Source organism: Schistocerca nitens, chromosome 7, assembly GCF_023898315.1.
Source record: "Schistocerca nitens isolate TAMUIC-IGC-003100 chromosome 7, iqSchNite1.1, whole genome shotgun sequence".
Classification (NCBI taxonomy): Eukaryota; Metazoa; Arthropoda; class Insecta; order Orthoptera; family Acrididae; genus Schistocerca; species Schistocerca nitens.
In genome coordinates, this window is record NC_064620.1 from 189,864,308 (window position 1) to 189,886,260 (window position 21,953).

Sequence of the window (21,953 nt, forward strand, 5' to 3'; positions counted from 1 at the left end):
CAGAAAAAAAGACCTGGTGTTGCTTCGTCATTCTCGTCTATCTTCATCTCTTTCTCCTTTCCTGTTCTCAGCACTACAAATATTTTAATGTTAAATGCAATGGCTGCTCTGTTCATCACTCTTGTAACATCTAAAATCGGATTAAAACATTCCAGTTCGAGCACACAAATTTGTGGTGTTTTCCGTGCATCCGATATCCACTTATAACGTCTGGCACCATTTAAGATTAGATTATATTTACTTTCATTCCAATTGATCCGTAGTGAGGAGGTCCTCCAGGATGTAGAACATGCCAGAAAAACAACAATACATGACAAATATTTATAACTCAAACAAATAAGCTAATGTACCATTCCACACGTCCCAAGTGAAATGGTCGTCATTTTTTAATGAACGCTATATGAATGTATCTTTTATAAATACTAATGCACTGAATTTAAAATAAAAAGGTTTTTTATTTATTTATAAGGTAATAAACGTGTAATACAACTAATAAATATTTATTTACAATGAACACATTACGGCACTGAACTGGTGCAGAAGTTAAATTGTACTTACGTACACACACACACACACACACACACACACACACACACACACTTATTTACAATGAACACATTACTGCACTGAAATTGTGCAGAAGTTATATTGTACTTATAGATATATACACAGAAATCAGTTGGTTCTACTGAGAAATTCATCAATGGAGTAGAAGGAGTTGGCCACAAATAAATCCTTTAGGCTTCTCTTAAACTGAATTTCATTGGTTGTTAACCCTTTTTATGGCTGCTGGCAAGTCATTTAAAATGTGTGTTCCTGAATAATGCACACCTTTTTGTACAAGACTAAGTGACTTTAAATCCTTGTGAAGATTATTCTTATTTCTAGTATTGATTCCATGAATTGAGCTGTTGGCTTGAAAAAGTGATATATTTTTAATAACAAATTTCTTTAAGGAATAAATATATTGGGAAGCAGTAGTTAGTATCCCTAGTTCCCTAAACAGCCTTCTGCAGGATGTTCTTGAGTTCACACCACTTATAACTCTTACTGCACGTTTTGTGCCCGGAAAACTTTCGCTTGGCTTGATGAATTGTACCAAATAATAATCCCATATGACATTATGGAATGAAAGTAAGCATAGTATGCCAGCTTTTTCATTTTTATATCCCCTATGTCTGACACAATTCCCATTGCAAATAGAGATTTGTTAAGACTCTTCAGCAGTTCTGTGGTGTGCTCCTCCCAGTTGAATTTATTATCAAACTGTAATCCCAAGAATTTAACACTGTCCACTTCTTCTATCTGCTTGTCATCATATGTTAGGGATATACTCGTGGGACACCCCTTACAAGTTCTGAACTGCATCTAGTGTGTGTTTTTGTAAGCTTAGTGACAAAGAATTGGCTAGGAACCAATGATTAATGACCACAAATATTTTACTAGCCGATCTTTCTAAGACTACACTTGATTTGTTATTTATTGCAATGTTTGAATCATCAGCAAATAAAACTTTGCATCTGGTAATGTTACTGATGAAAGGTCATTGATATACACAAAAAAAGTAAGCGCCCTAATATGGAACCTCGTGGGAATGTCTATGTTCTTAAATTTATGACAGTTCCTGTGAATGTGGCAACTCCTCCTTTCTCCATTTTTGATCTACAAAAGTGAGATGCTAACCTAAACCCTGCAACACTTTAAAGTTCTATACCAGTGGTCACATGATGTTCAGAGTGGCAGATTGTGTCAGCTGGGTTTGAAGACTCTAATTCATCTATGCAGATAATTAACTCATAAACATTATTTCTCAGTCTTCGAATATTTTGATGCAATAAAGATAGCTGACATTTCACATTGACTGAGTTAAAATTGGGTTGAGTTAAAATATCTGGTGACTGTTGATACTTCTTAACCAATAGCTGTTTATGCTGATGTAATAAGCTAGAATTATGTTTTTTGGTTTCTTTCTCAAACTGAAGGTCTGTGTCAGTCCTAACCTCTCTTAAAATTTGGTTTCTTTCTGTCCTCGCTACCCTAAAAAAGGGTCTTTTCTGAAACCTATAACCACTGGTATTTTATCACTCATGACAGTGCCTCCCCCCTCTAACTTTCCTACTATTTTCCCAGCCAGTTTACCCTTCCCCTTCGTGTTGAGGTGAAGGCCATGCCCAGTATATTCCCACCTATTGAGAGAATCAACAGGAACCACACCAATGTGTGACCCTGCACCCGACATAAGCAGCCCTTCCAACTCCAAATTAACTCTCTTGACAGAATAGTTCAAATGAGGTCGGTCATGGTGCCCAAGAACAGATACGAACTCAACACTAGTATGCTTCGATGCTGATGCAATCTTTGCCAGGTCACACTTTATACTGTACCCAGGATCTCTGTCACTATAACCACGGTGTCTTCCTTAGTGAAATCTTTGCAAAGTGATCCTAAATACTTTGTCACCTTCTCCACACCAGCACTAGGTTTAAAAAAATCGGTGGCCTGGTATTCTGACCCTAGTTCATCCTGCAAAAGTTGCCAACAGCTCTTCCATGTGAACTATATAACAACAACACTTTCTTTCTCTTTACTGATTTACCTACATTCTTACTTTTCAATTTCCTGCTGAAAGTTTGTTGTGCCCTGTCTACACCTGCAACTGCTTGAGGGTCACCAGCTTCTAACTGAAGCAACAGGTGAAATGTATTTTCCACATTCACCACGAAGCTGTCAGACAAAGTTCTAGGCCTGTTCGTCCTGTTCCCTGTTGCCACTTCCCACCTCTCTTTACCTTTCTCCCTCCTTAACCTGTCGAGATCTCTCCTGGCCTTGTCTAACTCAGCCTGAAGGGCGGCAATTTTCCCCTCGTGTTCTAGTATCTTCCTATCTCTGCTGGCGAATGTGTTCTCGGATGACCTCTTCTTGGAGTGACGTCTCATTGACTCATATCACACTGCTAGTAAACCAAGGCTTATACAAAAACTCTAGTTCACAACACCAGCTGACGAGCTCAGACCACTCTTACACTTGAAAACACTATACTTCAGAAATAAATTTGAGGAACGCAGGAACTACTGACTTCCGATACCGCGTGTTACTGTCTACTGACGCGGTGGCAAGCACGGGGCACTGTACCTGCCAACCTGTTGGAGGTGCGGGAGGGGAAACAGACTCGTCCTTGGTACTACCTGGTACACGGTGTCATGTCCCTTCCTCTGGCCCGAACTGTCAGAAGTGTAAAATTATTTTAGTACAACAGTAAACCTAGGCCTTACTCTGAAATAGGTCTACGTCAAAATGCTGCCACAACATTCAGAAAACAGTTTTTAATAGTATCGTGGAGAAACTGACGTTTCAACGTACGAAACTAGATAAAAGGGGACATTAGATAAAAGGTAGGCTTGTATTTGGGTGCATCTGCTTGTTACGCATGTCTGTTATGAGAATAACCTCTACAAAACATAATGCCCTGTATTAGTAGCCTGTACGCCTAAACTGGCTTGCCATAACGATAGTGGTTCAACTGCCGTTCTACTCCGCTCTAAGGAGAGCGCAACACTTAAAAAAAGAAACCAATGTAATAACTTAAGGCGGAGAAGCGTTTGTCTTCCGAATCCACCTCGTGTCACCTTCCTTCACACAATGCCTCTTCAGCTTTCTGGAAACAAACATAAAATTCATGCTGTGTGGCGAGTAATTTTCCTGCAATATATTTTGACTTTCAAAAATACAGATTGGGAGTTGCCATTTGTAAGTGACTGAGCGAATTTTTGTGACAAATAGAATGGAATAATTTTTCCTATTTATATAGTCATTAACCTAATAAGACTGATTACTGTCTATAAAAATAACAGGTGTAGTAGTGTAATTACATTACAGAATCTGTTTCGGAGAGTTAGAGTGCCCCCCGATTTATTTGGAAGAATTTCACAGTTATTTGTAGGTGAATAAGAAAAACTTTTCGAGTTATAAAAAGTGCCAGATCACGAATTGTAAATTACCCAAAGCTGCTTGGGAGATTTAAAGTCACCTGATACTGAAGCTAGAACATTTGTTCCATAGAACACATAAAATTCTTAGTATAATAAAGTCTATCTTTAATATTGTTCCTGTGAGTCACCTGTTTAAAAATATAGTTGGAACTGTTGTCTTATTTGTAACATTTAGAAATCGAAATATTATCAGAAAAATCCCAAGTAAGAGACATCTTCAACTTTTGAACATAATTCGTGATGCTCTGTGTTTGCACTAATACCAGTCTACTAACGCCTTCGATACAGTGCCCGAGTCTCAATCGTGCACTGGCATAGCCAGTGCCTGCGTGAGACTGAGGTGGCATGTCGAAAGGGAGTATGCATAGAAGCTCTGGAGAAGTGGACGAAGACATATGAAATAGCGAACATAGAGAGCAGCAGTGCCTTTGTAGCATAAAAGAAACCCAGTGTGAGAACCTTCCAAGCAAGACCTAGGTGTAGCGCAGCAGCACACCGAAGCCACAAGAAAACTGCAGACGAACAATCCAGGATACAGCAAACTGGCATAGAGAGAAGATGTGGATGACACAGCACTGGCTATAAGCTGGGGAGTCAGACGTTTTATTTGAAAACCACAGCCTGCGGTTAAGCCTACGAGATGTGACGACTGTTGTGTAGTGGCCACAAAATAACTCGTCTCGTACCTGTCAGTTTGCATAGTGGGGGAGGGGAGGCAATTGTGGCGGGTGTTCCGTTCTGTATGGCTACGTGGAAGTAGAGAAGTTGCAGTTCAACATGTAGTGCAATCACAAGCAGAGAATTTAAACTACAGCTACCGAGTCAGCAAACGATCGTATTAACAGGTTGTGATAGTATTACCAGTAAAGTTTCTACTGTCGAGACGGCATACTCCCACACAACTCGCAGTGCTCAGCTTTCAACTGTGAAGCGCTAATGGCTGCAGGAGGAAAGCTGTAGCCGTCAGCAGAGCTATGACAACACTGAGGCGTTAACAGAGAGAAGTTTAGTTGAGGTAGGCCTCCGAAGCTGCCGCGCCCACCCTATTGCAACTGTCAGGGGCCGGCCGATGTGGCCGAGAGGTTTTAGGCACTTCAGTCTGGAAACGCGCGACCGCTACGGTCGCAGGTTCGAATCCTGCCTCGAGCATGGATGTGTGTGATGTCCTTAGGTTAGTTAGGTTTAAGTAGTTCTAAGTCTAGGGGGCTGATGACCTCAGATGTTAAGTCCCCCAGTGCTCAGAGCCATTTGAACCATTTTTGAACTGTCAGGGATCAACTTACGCCAACTCAGCTATAGTTAGAGTAGCAAACAAGAAAATCAGAACACAAGCAACTGAAATGGCCACTTCCAACAGACTAAGCATACAGCTTAGGAGATAAGAGTGAACTAAGGCAGCCACCACTTCGGAACAATAGAGTCGACTTGTCCAGCAATGAGAAGGAAAATGCGTTTTTGTGTAGGTGCCAGTTTATTTCGTGGGAGCGTCTACTTGTAGCAGCATCTGGAGCCCTGTTCTGGGCACCCTCAGCGATTCAAGAATAGCTGCAATCCCCGTACTGCTGTCTGGCTCGCTGTACAAAAACTTCCTGACAAATTAAAACTGTGTGCCAGACTGTGACACGTGCATGTTTTGACCACTGTGACAGTTACTAAGACTATACCCTGCTAGGTGTGTACATTTGCACGTCAATAAGTTGGCTGAGGTTGCAGATGTGGGGCGTGTACTCTATGTAATTGGTGTGAACACCTCCACATTGTAAGCTTACTGCTCAGCCGTAGAGGCACAGTGTACCTTTTCCTCTGCTGCTGGTTCTCTCTGAACTGCAGAACGGCTAATGTGAGCAATAGGCACTGTACGAAGTCTGTTCAACAAATTCCGGAACGTTCGTAATTTCGCGCCAATAGTGTGTTGGGGCGATATGCGATTGGCATCCCTGCACAAACCTGTGTTTAATGTGTAGCTGCCGAAGTTTCTTTGTTGTATGCCTGTTAGTTATTGCTAAGTGTTGTATTGAGTAGAGCATTGTGTCGCACAGGTTGCGAATTTCGAGATTGTAGAGTTAGAGGAGCATTACATGTTACATGAAACTCAGGTGATACAGGAAGCCTACGGTGATGAGTGCTTAAGTGGTACTCGGTGTTACGAATGGTTTCCACAGTTTAAAATTGCGGGATGAAAATGACCCTCCGTTTATGACGCCCTTCGACTTCTACCGAAGGATTAGTTCATCAAGAATTCGTGCCACAGGGACAAAGAGTTAATCCTGATATTAACGAGACGTGTAGCGATGCCTGTGAGCAAATGTGAGAAGGAAACGACCTAAACTGTGGCGATACAATTCATGGCTCTTGCATCGCGATAACGCATCCACACATTCATCCCTGTTGGTGCGTGACTGCTGGACAATGAACGAAATCACTGTGCTGGCTCGTCCTCCGTAATCTCCAGACCTGGCCCCTGTGGACTTTTTTTTACTTCCAAAGTTGAAAACCCCGTTGAAAGGATGAAGATTTGCAACTATAGACGAGATAAAAGAAAATTCGCAGATGGCGTTTCTCGTGAACCGATAAGAGCCAAGACTGCTTCCTGAAGTGGAAACTACGTTTGGAGCGGTGTATCTATCGTGGAGGAGAGTATTTCGAAGAAGACCATGCACCATAAGTAAAAGGTAAGCGTAGAAAAATTTTGTGGGCAGAGATCTGTAACGTTCTGAACAGAGCTCGTATGAGTTAACTGTGTGGAATCTGTCGATTCTGAGGCCAGAGTATGGACACAAGGCATATGGTCGCGTAAAAGATATTAAAGTGGACGGAAGTAATTAGTTAACAGGAGTTTAGTAATTAGTTAATCACGAGTGATTTGCACATAGTGGCTACTTCATACAACTGAAAGAATTTATAGTTGGTAACCAACTTATATGTTTGAGAGGTTAGATTGTGATTTCAACTGTGTGTAAGAGCTTAAAGTTATAGTGTATCGTATTTGATAATTAATTCAAAGGTGTCGTGAAACTTGAACTGTTATTGTTCAGTAGTGCCGGCCGGAGTGGCCGGGCGGTTCTAGGCGCTATAGTCTGGAACCGCGCGACCGCTACGGTCGCAGCTTCGAATCCTGCCTCGGACATGGATGTGTGTGATGTCCTTAGGTTAGTTAGGTTTAAGTAGTTCTAAGTTCTAGGGGACTGATGACCTCAGAAGTTAAGTCCCATAGTGCTCAGAGCCATTTGAACCAGCCATTTGGTTCAGTAGTTTCCCAGTCATTAATAGTACATACTCGAAAGAAAGTACTGTGGTTATATTGGTTAGGGCAGATTGTCATTATCAAAAACAACCATGACTGAAGGATGTAAGCTACACTATTAATTTAACAGTCTGCTGGAGATTACCGAGCAGGGTAGCGCATTGGTTAGCACACGGGACTCGCATTCGGGAGGACGACGGTTCAACCATCCTGATTTAGGTTTTCCGTGATTTTCCTAAATGGGCTAAGGCAAATGCTGGAATGGTTCCTTCGAAAGGGCATGGCTGCTTCCCTTCTCCATGCTTCCCTAATCAGAGCTTGTCCTCCATTCCTAACGACCTCTTTCTCGATGGGACGTTAAACACTGAGCGCCTCCTCCACCACCTCCTCCTCCAGCTGGAGATTAATTAAATTGTGGTAACAGTTTACTAGTAGAGAACTTACAACATTCAAGCTATTGCCAGTGTTTCAGACACTGAGCCTATACTCTGGCGGATGTGAACATCTTCCAATATGTGTTGTATCCAGTACCTTTTTTACTGAACCTGTACCCTTGTGGGTATAGATATCTCCACTTATACATTTTGGGCAGTGTTCCAGATGTCGGCCTGGACCTCGTGGGTGTGGACATCTGCTTGTCAGTGTATTGGCCGTTGTTGCAGGTGTGGTGCCTCCACCTAGTTGTGTGTGCCCATCTCCTTTTGCAGGTTTTGGGGCCTGTACCCTAGTGGGAGTCGGCTGCTCCACATACATGTGTTGTCCTGGGTTAAGGGTATGGGGTCTGTAGCCTGATGAGTACGGGCACGTCCACATGATTGTTCTGCTGGTGTAGCAGGCGTGGCATACCCACATGAGTGGTATTGGGGTGTCAGATCTATCTTGGTGGGTGTGTACAATCCTTTTGAGTACTTAGGCCAAAGTTGCATTTATGAAGCCCCTAGCCTGGTGGGTGTGGACATCTCTACGTAAGAGTGTTGAAGCAGATTTGGTATGTAGAACACCCGCAAATGAGAGGCATGAGAAATAATTTATATAGATGTGCTTCAGTTGTGCTAATTGTTCATTCAAACCACAACCAGTCCGAGGATTTTAAAATCCTGTCTTCAGATGTATGAAACTATAACATACAAAGGAAAGGAAGGAAGAAATATAATGCAACATTTCTTTAAAAACCAGAACAGACTACCGAAACGAGGTGACTCACTTATTGTATTTGGTAATGCGTAACGTGTCGTCAGGCCAGTCAGTGCAAGAGCTCCCTGTCACTGCATCTTGCCAGAACTAGAAAAAAAGGGGAGGGCCTGATACTCAAACTGACCCAAAAGTATAACGTCCAGGGAGATGGGACGAAGGAAACATAAACCGAAAACAAATACTTGACACACACTCCGCCATCGGACAGCCGCACATTACGAACACCACCAACGACTGAATGGAGGGCCACGCTGGAGGTCCGGAAGCGCAGTGGAGCGCAGGAATGAATATACAAAGGACAAAAGCAGAGCAAAGGTGATAAAAATTGATGCTAACATAGGCCATGCTAAGTAAATCATCACATGTATGATGCATTATGGGCTCGAGTGACAAAGTAAAATATATAAAAACTAACACAAACCTAAAATATTGTAGTAATGTAAACAGCTAAATAACAACCGCAAATTATCAAGCTGAGCGCTCTTCTTTATACAAAGCAATAATCATATTTAAAGATGGCTAAGAAACGAAACACTAAACGAATGGGAGAAAAATGTCTGAAACTCACAAACTTGTAAAAGTATGTGTCCTTATAGGCAACAAGGCATGGTACGTAGGCCAAACGAGTGAACGGAGGATTACACAATAAAAGCTGTTATAAAAAAAATGGTAAGATAAACTATACCAAATGAATCATGTTATATGTAGGATACATTACGATTTCAAGTAATGTAAAATGAAATATATAAATATAGAAACCATCATAAAAATTTAAAATTTAAGTATAGTGATGCTAGAAGTGGATGACAAATTAACGTGATCAGACTGAGCGCCCTTTGTTAGACGAAATAATACTAATATGGAGTTTAGAGAAACAGATCTGACCTGTGATATATTACTTAAGAAACTTACAGTTATTCAGTAGAACAGTATGTTTCAACATGGTTTGCCATTCAGTGTGTATAGTGAATTCTGGTTCAAATTGCGTAAAATTTCAATTTCTTGCAATAAGTCTGCAATAGACTCGACCTCTCTGCTGTAGGTGAAGAATACTTAATTCGTTACTTATGTCAGGTATATAGCGATTGCGTGAGTGCTTGTAGTTGGTTATTTAACGCAGATCTCTAATTACTTAAGCTGTGGTGTTCTTTGAATTGAATTGGGAAAATACGTCCTGTTTGTCCAACTTAAAGGCGTTGGCAGTCATTATAGTTAATCTGATAAACACATGGCAGTGAGTGTGATATGTGATTACCCTTTTTCGTGCTGTCTAAACTGTAGGCCACCTTGATTCGGTACGTAAACTGCAGGTGTTATACCGGCAGTTTTTAACCACTTGACAACTTTGTCAGAAATAATTCCCTTGTATGGTACTTTACAGTATACGTTGGAATCTGTATCCTTAAAGACGAGTGTGAGAGTCATACAATGAAGGCTTTCACGACCGGATGTTTCAGCTGCTGAGAATTTTTCCGGGTTGTATGGAAGTGGTCCATGGAACTCTTCAATCCCTGACGTTTCGTCCAAAGCTACGTTGGACATCTTCGGAGGTGCTCCTGATTGTGCTGGGTCTTGCCGACTGACGAGTCGGACGTCGAAGAGCGTCCTAAATACTGTGGAAAGTGGGCGTGGTCTGGATTTCGCATGATAGCAAAAATGGTTCAAATGGCTTTGAGCACTATGGGACTTAACATCTGAGGTCATCAGTCCCCTAGAACTTACAACTACGTAAACCTAACTAACCTAAGGACATCACACACATTCATGCCCGAGGCAGGATTCGAACCTGCGACCGTAGCGGTCGCGCGGTTCTAGAATGAAGCGCCTAGAACCGCATGATAGCAGAGATAAACCTTGTCAAAGATAAAAATTTGTAACTATCGATTATAGTACGTCAAAGACAAAAACTTCCCATTGATTCTGTAGCGCCACAGTCCATATATCACTGAGTTTCATGGCTTCTTCTTTTCTGTTAAAATTATCCCTATGTTTATATATTTCGATGGCTTCTCTATATAGCCGTGGATAATAGTTCGTCATAGTACATAAAACTTCAGTTTCCGAAAATTTCACTACATAATCAACTGATCAAAGAGCATGTTCCGCTACTGCTGCTTTGTCTGTTTTCTCTAGTCGGCAAAGACTTTTATGTTTCTTTAACTATGTATTCACACTTCTCTTTGTAGTTCCAATATAGACCTTGCCATACCTGCATGGAATCTTATATACACCACTTGCAGACAGAGGGGGACGTTTATCCTTAACGGAACGAAGTGCTTCGCCTATTTTCTTAGTTGGTCTGAAGTGTGAGAGTGCTTCCGTGATTATTAAAGTTATGACTATTACATTGTATCTGTTGGTTAAGCCTGTCCACTGTTTGTATAGAACATCAATTAGTATGCACATTGTATCTAATAATTTTCGGTGTTGGCCAGGATTGCAGGTGTGGGCCCTGCATCCTAGTGGGTGAGAACTTCCGTACATGAGGAGTTATGCAGATGTGTGGCCTCTATCTTGCTGGGTGTGGGCATGTCCGTGTGAGTGCTTTGGTCGGACTAGCAGGTGTGGGGCCTTTGGCCAGGTGGTTACGGACAAGTCGATGTGAGTGTGTTGGGCGGTGTTGCAGGTGGGGGGCCTGTACCGCGGCATGGCGGCGCCGCTGGCAGGCGTGGCGGCGGTGAACGCGGTGACGTTCGGCGTGTACGGGGTGGCGGCGCGCTACCTGGGCGCCGACTCGCTGCGCGGCCAGTTCGCCGCCGGCGCGCTCTCCGGGCTGGCGCAGTCGGCCATCTGCGCACCGCTGGAGCAGCTCAAGACGCGCGCACAGCTGCTGGGCGTCGGCCCGCTGCAGTGCGCCGCCGACACGCTGCGCCGGGAAGGCCCTCGCGGGCTCTTCCGGGGGCTCGCCGCCACCGTGCTGCGGGACACCCCCGCCATGGGTGAGCTGCGCTAGCTGCCTGCCTTAACAGCTACCTACCCCCCGTGCTGGAAGTAAGTGAAAATGTAAAGCTGTCCCCAAACGGAGGGCTGTTCAACACTGACGTGCCGTTGGTGGGGAGGCTTGCGTGCCTCAGCGATACAGATAGCCGTACCGTAGGTGCAACTACAACGGAGGGGTATCTGTTGAGAGGCCAGACAAACGGGTGGTTCCTGAAGAGGGGCAGCAGCCTTTTCAGTAGTTGCAGGGGCAACAGTCTGGATGATTGACTGATCTGGCCCTGTAACACTAACCAAAACGGCCTTGCTGTTGTGGTACTGCGAACGGCTGAAAGCAAGGGGAAACTACAGCCGTAATTTTTCCCGAGGGCATGCAGCTTTACTGTATGGTTAAATGATGATGGGTCCTCTTGGGTAAAATATTCCGGAGGTAAAATAGTCCCCCATTCGGATCTCCGGGCGGGGACTACTCAAGAGGACGTCGTTATCAAGAGAAAGAAAACTGGCGTACTACGGATCGGAGCGGGGTATGTCAGATCCCTTCATCGGGCAGGTAGGTTAGAAAATTTAAAAAGGGAAATGGATAGGTTAAAGTTAGATATAGTGGGAATTAGTGAGGTTCGGAGGCTTTTGACAATGTTGACTGGAATACTCTCTTTCAAATTCTGAAGCTGGCAGGGGTAAAATACAGGAAGCGAAAGGTTATTTACAAAAAAATAGCTCTGAGCACTATGCGGCTTAACTTCTGAGGTCATCAGTCGCCTAGAACTTAGAACTAATTAAACCTAACTAACCTAAGGACGTCACACACATCCATGCCCGAGGCAGGATTTGAACCTGCGACCGGAGCGGTCGCTCGGTTCCAAACTGTAGCGCCTACAACCGCACGGCCACTTCGGCCGTCTATTTACAATTACTACAGAAACCAGATGGCAGTTATAAGAGTCTAGGGGTATGAAAGGGAAGCAGTGGTTGGGAAGGGAGTGAGACAGGGTTGTAGCCTGTCCCCGATGTTATTCAATCTCTATATTGAGCAATCAGTAAAGGAAACAAAAGAAAAATTCGGAGTAGGAATTAAAATCCATCGAGAAGAAATAAAAACTTTGAGGTTCGCCGATGACATTGTAATTCTGTCAGAGACAGCAAAGGACCTGGTAGAGCAGCTGCACGGAATGGACTGTGTCTTGAAAGGAGGACTCAATGACCTCGAATTTGGACTAGTCACTGGCTTCATCAAAGTTTGTCCTGGGCATTTCAGCCATTCTAATGCTGCCCAAGTCGACTGCTGGAGTGCAGGTGATACGATTGTGAACTGGAAACACGAAGGAACGATCACAGCTAAACTGAGACCATGCAGAGCTCATGTAGTTACGGACGAGGAGATGGGCAGATACCGTCGAGTGTTGCAAAGGATGGGACTGAAACATCGCATGAAATTAGGACCCACTCGTGAGTTCCAAATTGCTATCAGTAGTCCATGTGGCACAATGACTGCCTGTAGGGAACTAAAGAGAATAGGTTACAATGGTCGAGTAGTTCCTCATATGCCACATACTTTTGTAATCAGTGCTAAGCGATATGGTGGAAAGAGAGACGCCACTGAACAGTGGATGACTAATAGAAGGCTAAATGCGGAAGGATATGGAACACATTTTACAACATTGTGTACTGAATACGGTATAGAAACCTCACAGACGATGACGGTTTGTATTAGCGTGACTAATACGCTGTCATAAAGCGACGTCTTTGAAGCAATGGTTTGTGAACAATAATATTCCTGAAATGAACTGGCTTGCCCAGAATGCCGATGTGGACCCAATGCAACACTTTTAGGATTTAAAAACACAGACTTCACTCCAGACTCCAGCTTCGAACATCACTACCTTTTCTGGTTTTAGTTCTTTTGTGACGGCCTTCGTAGCGACAACACTTCGCTGTAGAAACGGCCTACGAAGTCACCGCCACACTTTTAATAGCGGGCCGACCGGTCCGCTGGAACAGTGAACAGAAAGATGAAAACCCAAACACTCGGATTAAATGAAAGTCGGTACTTATCTTTATTAACGACGATACAGAACACAGTGGTGAACATGGTCTGCAGAAATCTGTCTAGGTCGAGTCGGAGCGGCTTGGTCAGTGTCGGCTGACGACAAACAACAACTCTGCTGCGATGAACACACAACTGACTAGCAGGTACACAATTCGGTGGCGAGTATACAACTGAGCGGCGAATCCAGAACTGTCCTAGCGCTCGCGACTCCAGCGCTTAAGCAGCCAGAAGCCAGCGGTGGCGGGCGCAGACTTGCGGCGATTTCCTGTATCGCTAGCGCTGCTTATGCGGACGGCGTCCGGACTTTGATGCTGCCAACCTTTTGGCAGCGGGCTCGGTTGGCATTACTGGCTAGGATATAACAAGTTCTCTAGAAAGAATTGGCTGCCATTTCTCCACACACACATTCAGACAAAAAAATGGTTCAAATGGCTCGGAGCACTATGGGACTCAACTGCTGTGGTCATCAGTCCCCTAGAACTTAGAACTACTTAAACCTAACTAACCTAAAGACATCACACACATCCATGCCCGAGGCAGGATTCGAACCTGCCACCGCAGCAGTCGCACGGTTCCGGACTGCGCGCCTAGAACCGCGAGACCACCGCGGCCGGCACATATTCAGACACCTCATTGAAAGAATTCCTAGCAGAGTTCTGGCCATCAAAAATGCGAAGGTTGGACACACCCTATGTTATTGCGCTCTGATAGGTTTTCAGTTACTTTTGATCAGATGGTGTACCTTTCCAGAAGAGAAGAGAATCGAGGAGTTTAAGATGCAGTGCTATAGAAAGATGTCGAAAAGTAGATGGATCGACAAGAAATGGGCGAGGAGAGAAACATTTCGAAAGCAGCAACTAGAAGGAGGACTGGCTGATAGGACATGAACTGAGACACCATAGAATTGGTTCCACGATAATTGAGGGAGGTTTATTGTAGGAAAGCGAGATATTTAAATATATTCAACAAACTATTGAGGACATTGACTGCAAATGAGGATAAGAATTCGTTGTGAGCTGCATCAAACCAGTCAGATGACTTTAGCCCCGCCATACACCACCCCTCCTCACAAAAAAAGAAATAAATAACCTACTTTTCAGAAATTAGTAAGTTATTGTCCGATGTGAAAATCAAACGATTATTCAAATTAGTATGCATAATCGTTGAGACTAGAGACATACCAAGGTAATCGCAAAGTTTTTATTAACTCCTCGAAAAGATAAAATTACAAAATTAATTTTTTGCTTTTTGCCGATATAATCCTGCAACCCTGATACGCAATGGAATCACTGCGCCACGATACAGTAGCTTGCCTCAGCGGGAGCCGTTAACAAAATGACGCAGCCCATTGATGTAGTCGTGATGGATGGCACCATTTTTATTTCGCCTTCTCTAGCGGCTTACTACAGAAGTGTTGTGTGGGTTTTCAATGTGTAGTTGGCCTACAGGCGTGTATCTGCATAAAAAAGAATTAATTACATAACTTAAGGTTTTCGACGTGATAGCTCATGCTTCCAAATTGAAGATTGTAATTTTTTTTATTATGAATTTGGCCAGCTATGGACCGTATACAACTTAAGACTTATGGTGTTTCTTTTTCTTCCGTTCTTCCCAGTACTTCTTCATTTTCTCGCCAACTGCTCGTCTCTGCTCATCTGTCCACACTTTCTTGGGTCGAGGTTTTGGCGCATCTTCTTCATAGTTTGCGTTTTCTATAAGTAGCCTAAAGTTATTCCTGTCACATATTATTTCTTCTGTAACACCTATTTTGTTGGCGTCTTTCTTTGCTGCTTCTATCCATCCTACAGTTTTTTTCAGCTTGCTAACGTAATTAAAAATTTTCTTTGTAATCCGTGTTTCTTCCATTCTTTTTAAATGTCCATACAATTTTAGCCATCTCTTCCTCATTGTACCTGTGATCTTTTCTGTATTTTTGTATAGGTCTTAATTTCTCCTTTTAATCCACCTATTTTCCTTGTTTTTCTCAGGACCTAGAATTTTTCTTAATATTTTTCTCTCTCTTTTTTCTAGTTCTCTTAATTCGTCTTTCTTATTCAATGTTAGGCACTCGTATGTTGCTTGCGTCCTAATAACTGAATTATAATGTTTAATCTTTGCTTGTATGGATATTGATTTCTTATTGTAGTAGTTTTGTGTTAATTTATATGCAAATTCCAACTTTTTTATTCTTTCTTTTTCTTTATTTGTTGTGTTATCCAGTCCATTGGCTTGGATCCACTCCCCCAGGTATTTGAATCTATCAAGTCTTTTAATTTTTCCATACTTTGTTTTCATAAACTTTTCTGTATTATGTTTGTGTTCTATATACTCGGTTTTTTCGGAGGATATTTTTAGCCCAGTCTTTTCAGCAATTTCGTGTAACATATCAAGCATAACTGTTGGGTCTGTTCGGTTTTCAGTTATCAATGCCATATCATCCGCAAAGGCTAAACATTTTACTTCAAATTTGTTCTTTCCTTGGCCCATGCTTAAACCCTTTGTGCCTCTGTTTTTTAATGTGTTTTCCCATGTTTTTACTACTTTATCTAAAACCAAGTTAAAGAGAATTGGGGACAGTCCGTCACCTTGTCGAACTCCTGTTTTGATTTTGAATGGTTCAGAAATTTCGCCTTGAAACTTAATTCTTGATGTTGTATCTGTGAGCGTTTGTTCAACAAGTCTTCTGGTGTTTTCATCTATCCCTGATTCATAAAGTATCTGGAATAGTGTTTGTCTGTCAACTGAGTCGTAGGCCTTCTTGAAGTCTACGAAAGTAACTACTGTATTTTTATTTTGTATAGCTCTCACTCTCAAAATTGTTTTTAAATTAAGAATCTGTTCTGCACATGATCTACCTTTTCTAAATCCTGCTTGATAATCTCCTATATTAGGTCCTGCTTGTTCCTCTATTCTATTTAAAAGTGCTTTAGAAAGTATTTTGTATGTCACTGGTAACAAGGATATGCCCCTGTAGTTGTTGGTGTCTGTTTTATCTCCTTTTTTTATGGAAAGGGTAGATCAATGCTTGTTTCCAGTCACTGGGTATGATTCCTTTTGTCCAAATGTCTTTAATTACTTTGTGAATTTTCTGACATGCGGATAAGCCCCCTGGTTTCCACATTTCTGCCACTATCCCATCCTTACCTGGTGCTTTGTTGTTCTTCAATGCTTTGATAATCTTTTCTATTTCTTCTACTGTACGAGGTGCATTCAAGTTCTAAGGCCTCCAATTTTTTTTCTATTTAACTACTCACCCGAAATCGATGAAACTGGCGTTACTTCTCGACGTAATCGCCGTGCAGACGTACACATTTTTCACAACGCTGACGCCCTGATTCCATGGCAGCGGCGAAGGCTTCTTTAGGAGTCTGTTTTGACCACTGGAAAATCGCTGAGGTAATAGCAGCACGGCTGGTGAATGTGCGGCCAAGGAGAGTGTCTTTCATTGTTGGAAAAAGCCAAAAGTCACTAGGAGCCAGGTCAGGTGAGTAGGGAGCATGAGGAATCACTTCAAAGTTGTTATCACGAAGAAACTGTTGCGTAACGTTAGCTCGATGTGCGGGTGCGTTGTCTTGGTGAAACAGCACACGCGCAGCCCTTCCCGGACGTTTTTGTTGCAGTGCAGGAAGGAATTTGTTCTTCAAAACATTTTCGTACGATGCACCTGTTACCGCAGTGCCCTTTGGAACGCAAAGGGTAAGGATTACGCCCTCGCTGTCCCAGAACATGGACACCATCATTTTTTCAGCAGTGGCGGTTACCCGAAATTTTTTTGGTGGCAGTGAATCTGTGTGCTTCCATTAAGCTGACTGGCGCTTTGTTTCTGGATTGAAAAATGGCATCCACGTCTCATCCATTGTCACAACCGATGAAAAGAAAGCCCCATTCATGCTGTCGTTCCGCGTCAACATTGCTTGGCAACATTGCACACGGGCAGCCATGTGGTCGTCCGTCAGCATTCGTGGCACCCACCTGGATGATACTTTTCGCATTTTCAGGTCGTCATGCAGGATTGTGTGCACAGAACCCACAGAAATGCCAACTCTGGAGGCGATCTGTTCAACAGTCATTCGGCGACCCCCCAAAACAATTCTCTCCACTTTCTCGATCATGTCGTCACCGGCTTGTGTGAGCCCGAGATTGTTTCGGTTTGTTGTCACACGATGTTCTGCCTTCATTAAACTGTCGCACCCATGAATGCACTTTCGACACATCCATAACTCCATCACCACATGTCTCCTTCAACTGTCAATGAATTTCAATTGGTTTCACACCACGCAAATTCAGAAAACGAATGATTGCACACTGTTCAAGTAAGGAAAACGTCGCCATTTTAAGTATTTAAAACAGTTCTCATTCTCGCCACTAGCGGTAAAATTCCATCTGCCGTATGGTGCTGCCATCTCTGGGACGTTTTGACAATGAACGCGGTCTCATTTTAAAACAATGCGCATGTTTCTATCTCTTTCCAAGCAAAAAAAAAAAAAAATCGGAGGCCTTAGAACTTGAATGCACCTCATAGATGGTTCTGACGGTGGATTTTCATGTTGTGGTTTTTGAAATTGTAACCTGTCATTAGGCACCTCACAATTTAATAGATTTTCAAAGTATTCAGCTAAGATTTGGCAGTTCTCTTTATTGCTTAAAACCATTTTTCCATTTTTATCTTTAAAATGTAAACTTGGTGCCTGGAATCCTGTTAAAACTTCTCTGAAAGTCTTATAGAAGTCTCTAGTGTTGTTCCTTTTGAAATCAGAATCCATTTCTTCTCATCTGTCTTTGTCATATTTTCTTTTCACTGATCTGATGATTTTTGCTGTCTTTTTCCTTTCTTCTTTAAACTCTTCCCAGTATTCGTGTTTCTTATTACTGTTCCATTTTTTCCATGCCTTTAGTCGATTGTCAATTGCTTCATCACACAGCTCGTTCCACCATCTGTGTTTTGGTATTCTTCGTGGCTGTCCCATTTCTTTAACTGACTCTATCATTGTTTCTTTAATTTCTTCCCAATTATCCATTTTTCTTGTGTTTAGTATATGACAGAATTTGTCCTGCTTTTGCAGGAGAAATTTAGTGTTTCGTCTTGGAAATCTTCTTGGTTTTGGTTTAGGTTTGCTTGGTTGGAACATGGTCTTTATTTCTGTCAGATAATGATCTGAGTCTATGTTCAGGCCCTTCCTCACTCTGACATCCAAGATTTCCTTGTAGTTGCGAGTCGTTATTGCCACATGGTCCAGCTGATATTCGCCTTGATTTGGATTAGGTGATACCCACGTTTCTTTCTTTCTTGCAAGTTTCCTGAAACATGTCGACATTAATTTTAGATTAAACTGTCTACAAAAATCTATGAGTCTTTCTCCATTTCTGTTCGTTCTTGCATGTGCTCGATAATCTCCAACAACTGATTTAAATTTTATTTCTTTGCCAACTTGTGCATTAAAGTCTCCTACTAAAATTTTTATATGTTCTTTTGGTAATATGGATGTTTTGTGTTCAAGCATTTCCCAAAAATCTTCCACTTTGTCAAAATTTGTTCTGTTATGTTGGTTAATACTTGCATGTGCATTTATAATAGTGTAGCGTTTATTGCCTGACTTGAACGTCAGAAATGAAATTCGTTCTGATGGGGAGCTAAAATTAGTTATTGATTCCGTAAGTTGCTGTTTGACCATAAATTCGGTCCCTAATATAGTCGTATTATTGGAATTTTTAATGGCTGGTTTTCCTTTGTAGATCCTGTATCCACCTGATTCAAATGCATTTTCATACAGATACCTTGTTTCTTGAAGAGCTAATATAAGTATGTTGCGTTAATTGAGAGTGTCCGTTAGGTGTTTTAGTTTTCCAACCTTCATAAGTGTGTTGATATTCAGAGTCCCCAGTAGATGTTTTTTCTTGGGTCTTACCTTTGAAGAAGTACTAGGAAGCTCCGACTCTTCCTTACATGATGTTCTAGGCCCTCCAGAATCCAAAGGCCTAGTTGCACCGCCATGAATAGCGATGGAAGATTGGTTATTTCCTGGAGTAGTTTTCATTTTGAAATTTACCATCATGTCTTAGGTTAAAGTTTGGTTTGGGGAAAGGTAGTTGAACCTTTCGATGATAAAAATTCAAGAATTTAGCTTAGAATTATAAGTGAGGCCGCCACTAACATGTGGGACAGACGCCTTTTGCAGCCGCCCACTGTGGGAACAGACGCTACAGTCTGGTGCTTTTATACAAAAGCCTGCCTCTTCCGCCAGTTCCGCCGTTCTGATGATCTTCATCGCCGCCTTCACTGCCGTTGAGGTCTTCACCGTTTCCCTGGCAAGGGACCCTCACGAGGTACTATCATCCGGGCCAGGTGAACCAAGGTTTTTTAACGAGGTGTTACTCCTCCCCCTCCTCCTTTTTCAACCGGGCTTGGGACCGGCTTTGGCGGAGTTGAAGATTGTAATAATATATGAACGGAAAAGAAAACTGACTACGCGTTAAATAATGTACAAGACTTTTGGCTGCTACTCACTGCCAGAGCGTTTGTATTCAAACTTTTAAAATGCAAATTGGAGTGCTATTTATCTTGAAGTAAGGTGTAACTATTACTCTTCTTACGTAATTAAATGTAATTTTTGCTTTGGCCAAACATTCTTCACCGGGCCGTTTCCGCATCTTCAGTGGTGTACAAACGAAAACATTTATTATTACAATTATTTGCTTAACCATAAGAATTCTGAGTCGTCTGCATTTAAATACAGGGTACGGCAGCGTTCATAGTATGGTATTAAAAACACACCATCAGGCAGTAACTGTAATTTATTTATTACCTCTTATGTCAATTAATAGTTAAAGGTATGCCATTTACTAATGTGTAAGTCATTGTCCATTGCGTGGATTACTTTTTGAATATGACTCCTGTCAAATGATGCCCTCTCTACACAACATATTCATCTAGGCGGCGTTGGAAGCTTTCCATAACTCGACGACGGCAGTTCTGATGAGATCCTTCAATGGTGGCACAACGTGTTCGGAACACTTCTTGCTTCAGGTAGCACCAAAGGAAAAAGTGTGCATATGAAAGGTCAGTTGAGCGAGGCGGCCAGGAAATGTCACCAAAACAGGAAATAACTCTACCGGGAAATGTCTGTCGCAAGAAATCCATGCAAATTCTGGCTGTATGCGAGGTCGCTCCGTCTTGCTGAAACCATGATTCCACGTCGACTATACCTAATTGGGGAAGAACGAAGTCTTGCAGCATCTTTAGGTAGCGTTCACTGGTGACAGTTACAGCCCCACCGCTGTCATCCTCAAAGAAGTAAGGGCCAATAATCCCAAAGGAAGCAACTCCACACGACACTGTGACACGAGAACTGTGCAAGGGCTAGATGTGCAGTTCATGTGAGTTTACATCACTCCAATAACGCATATTCTGTTTATTCACTGAATCACATAGCTCGAAATGAGCTTCATCTGACATCAGGATGGTGTGTAACATTTGTGGATTTTGGCGAAGGAGATCACGCATGGTTAATCAGAATGTTTCGCGTGAAATCCAATCGCGAGGCCTAATTTCCTGAACAATCTGCATCTTATATGGATGAAAATGGAGATCTTCGTGCAATATTCTCGTGAATAAGCGATCGGATATATGCACAGTTTGCGCGTGACGACGAGCAGATTTTTTTGGGCTACGCAATAGTGCAGCACGAACATTTTCCACGGCTTCTGGTGTCCGCACAGTTCTGTCACTGCTTCGCGGTTTGCCATTGCAAACAGAACCTGTTGTTCGAAAAGCACGCACCCACCCCACAATGGTCAGTCCATGTGGAACTTTCCCATGACGTTCCAAGTTGAAATGCTGCAGAAATAGACGCTGGGTGGCAATAACAGAGTCGTTATTCTTGAAATGGCTTTCAACAGCAAAGGCACGATGCTGTGCGCTCCACTGCTTCATATCACTGTTACACTCGAAATGGCAACTCATTAGTGCACGAATGTGGCAAGAGCTGGTGCGCATTCCTGCAGTACGTCATTGTACTACGCAAGTCAAATTACGCTATGAACGCTGCCGCACCCTGTGTATACTATTTCATAGCAGCACTTGTAGGTTAACTCTGTTTACGTTAGCTATAAGTAAAAAATGGTTCAAATGGCTCTGAGCACTATGGGACTTGACATCTGAGGTCATCAGTCCCCTAGAACTTAGAACTACTTAAACCTAACTAACCTAAGGACATCACACACATCCATGCCCGAGGCAGGATTCGAACCTGCGACCGTAGCGGTCGCGCGGTTCCAGACTGAAGCGCCTAGAACCGCTCGGCCACACTGGCCGGCGCTATAAGTAAAGAATGTGCATTGAGCATCTGTTGTTATCTCTCCTATGTTTTATGTACTGTACGTTCACTGGTTCTTCTGTAAGCGCTTTTGTACTAATACTTTCATTTATAGAAGTTTTCACTGCCTGCATTTCATTGTTCTGATATTACGCATGAGAACTTGCTGCCATGTTAAATGTGGAGTCATGGAAAGCTATAGACTAGATAGGAGTACCTCTGAAACT

General features: G+C 42.6%; 1 protein-coding gene across 1 annotated transcript in view; it reads left to right on the forward strand.

Annotated features, from left to right (window-relative positions):
* The window catches only part of LOC126194890 (mitochondrial basic amino acids transporter-like), a 268,011-nt gene that overhangs the window by 194,122 nt on the left and 51,936 nt on the right, over window positions 1-21,953 (forward strand). Inside the window, exon 5 of the mRNA XM_049933239.1 lies at window positions 11,054-11,366. Within this exon, the coding sequence (XP_049789196.1) occupies window positions 11,054-11,366 (313 nt within the window). The remainder of the gene's footprint in view (window positions 1-11,053; window positions 11,367-21,953) is intronic.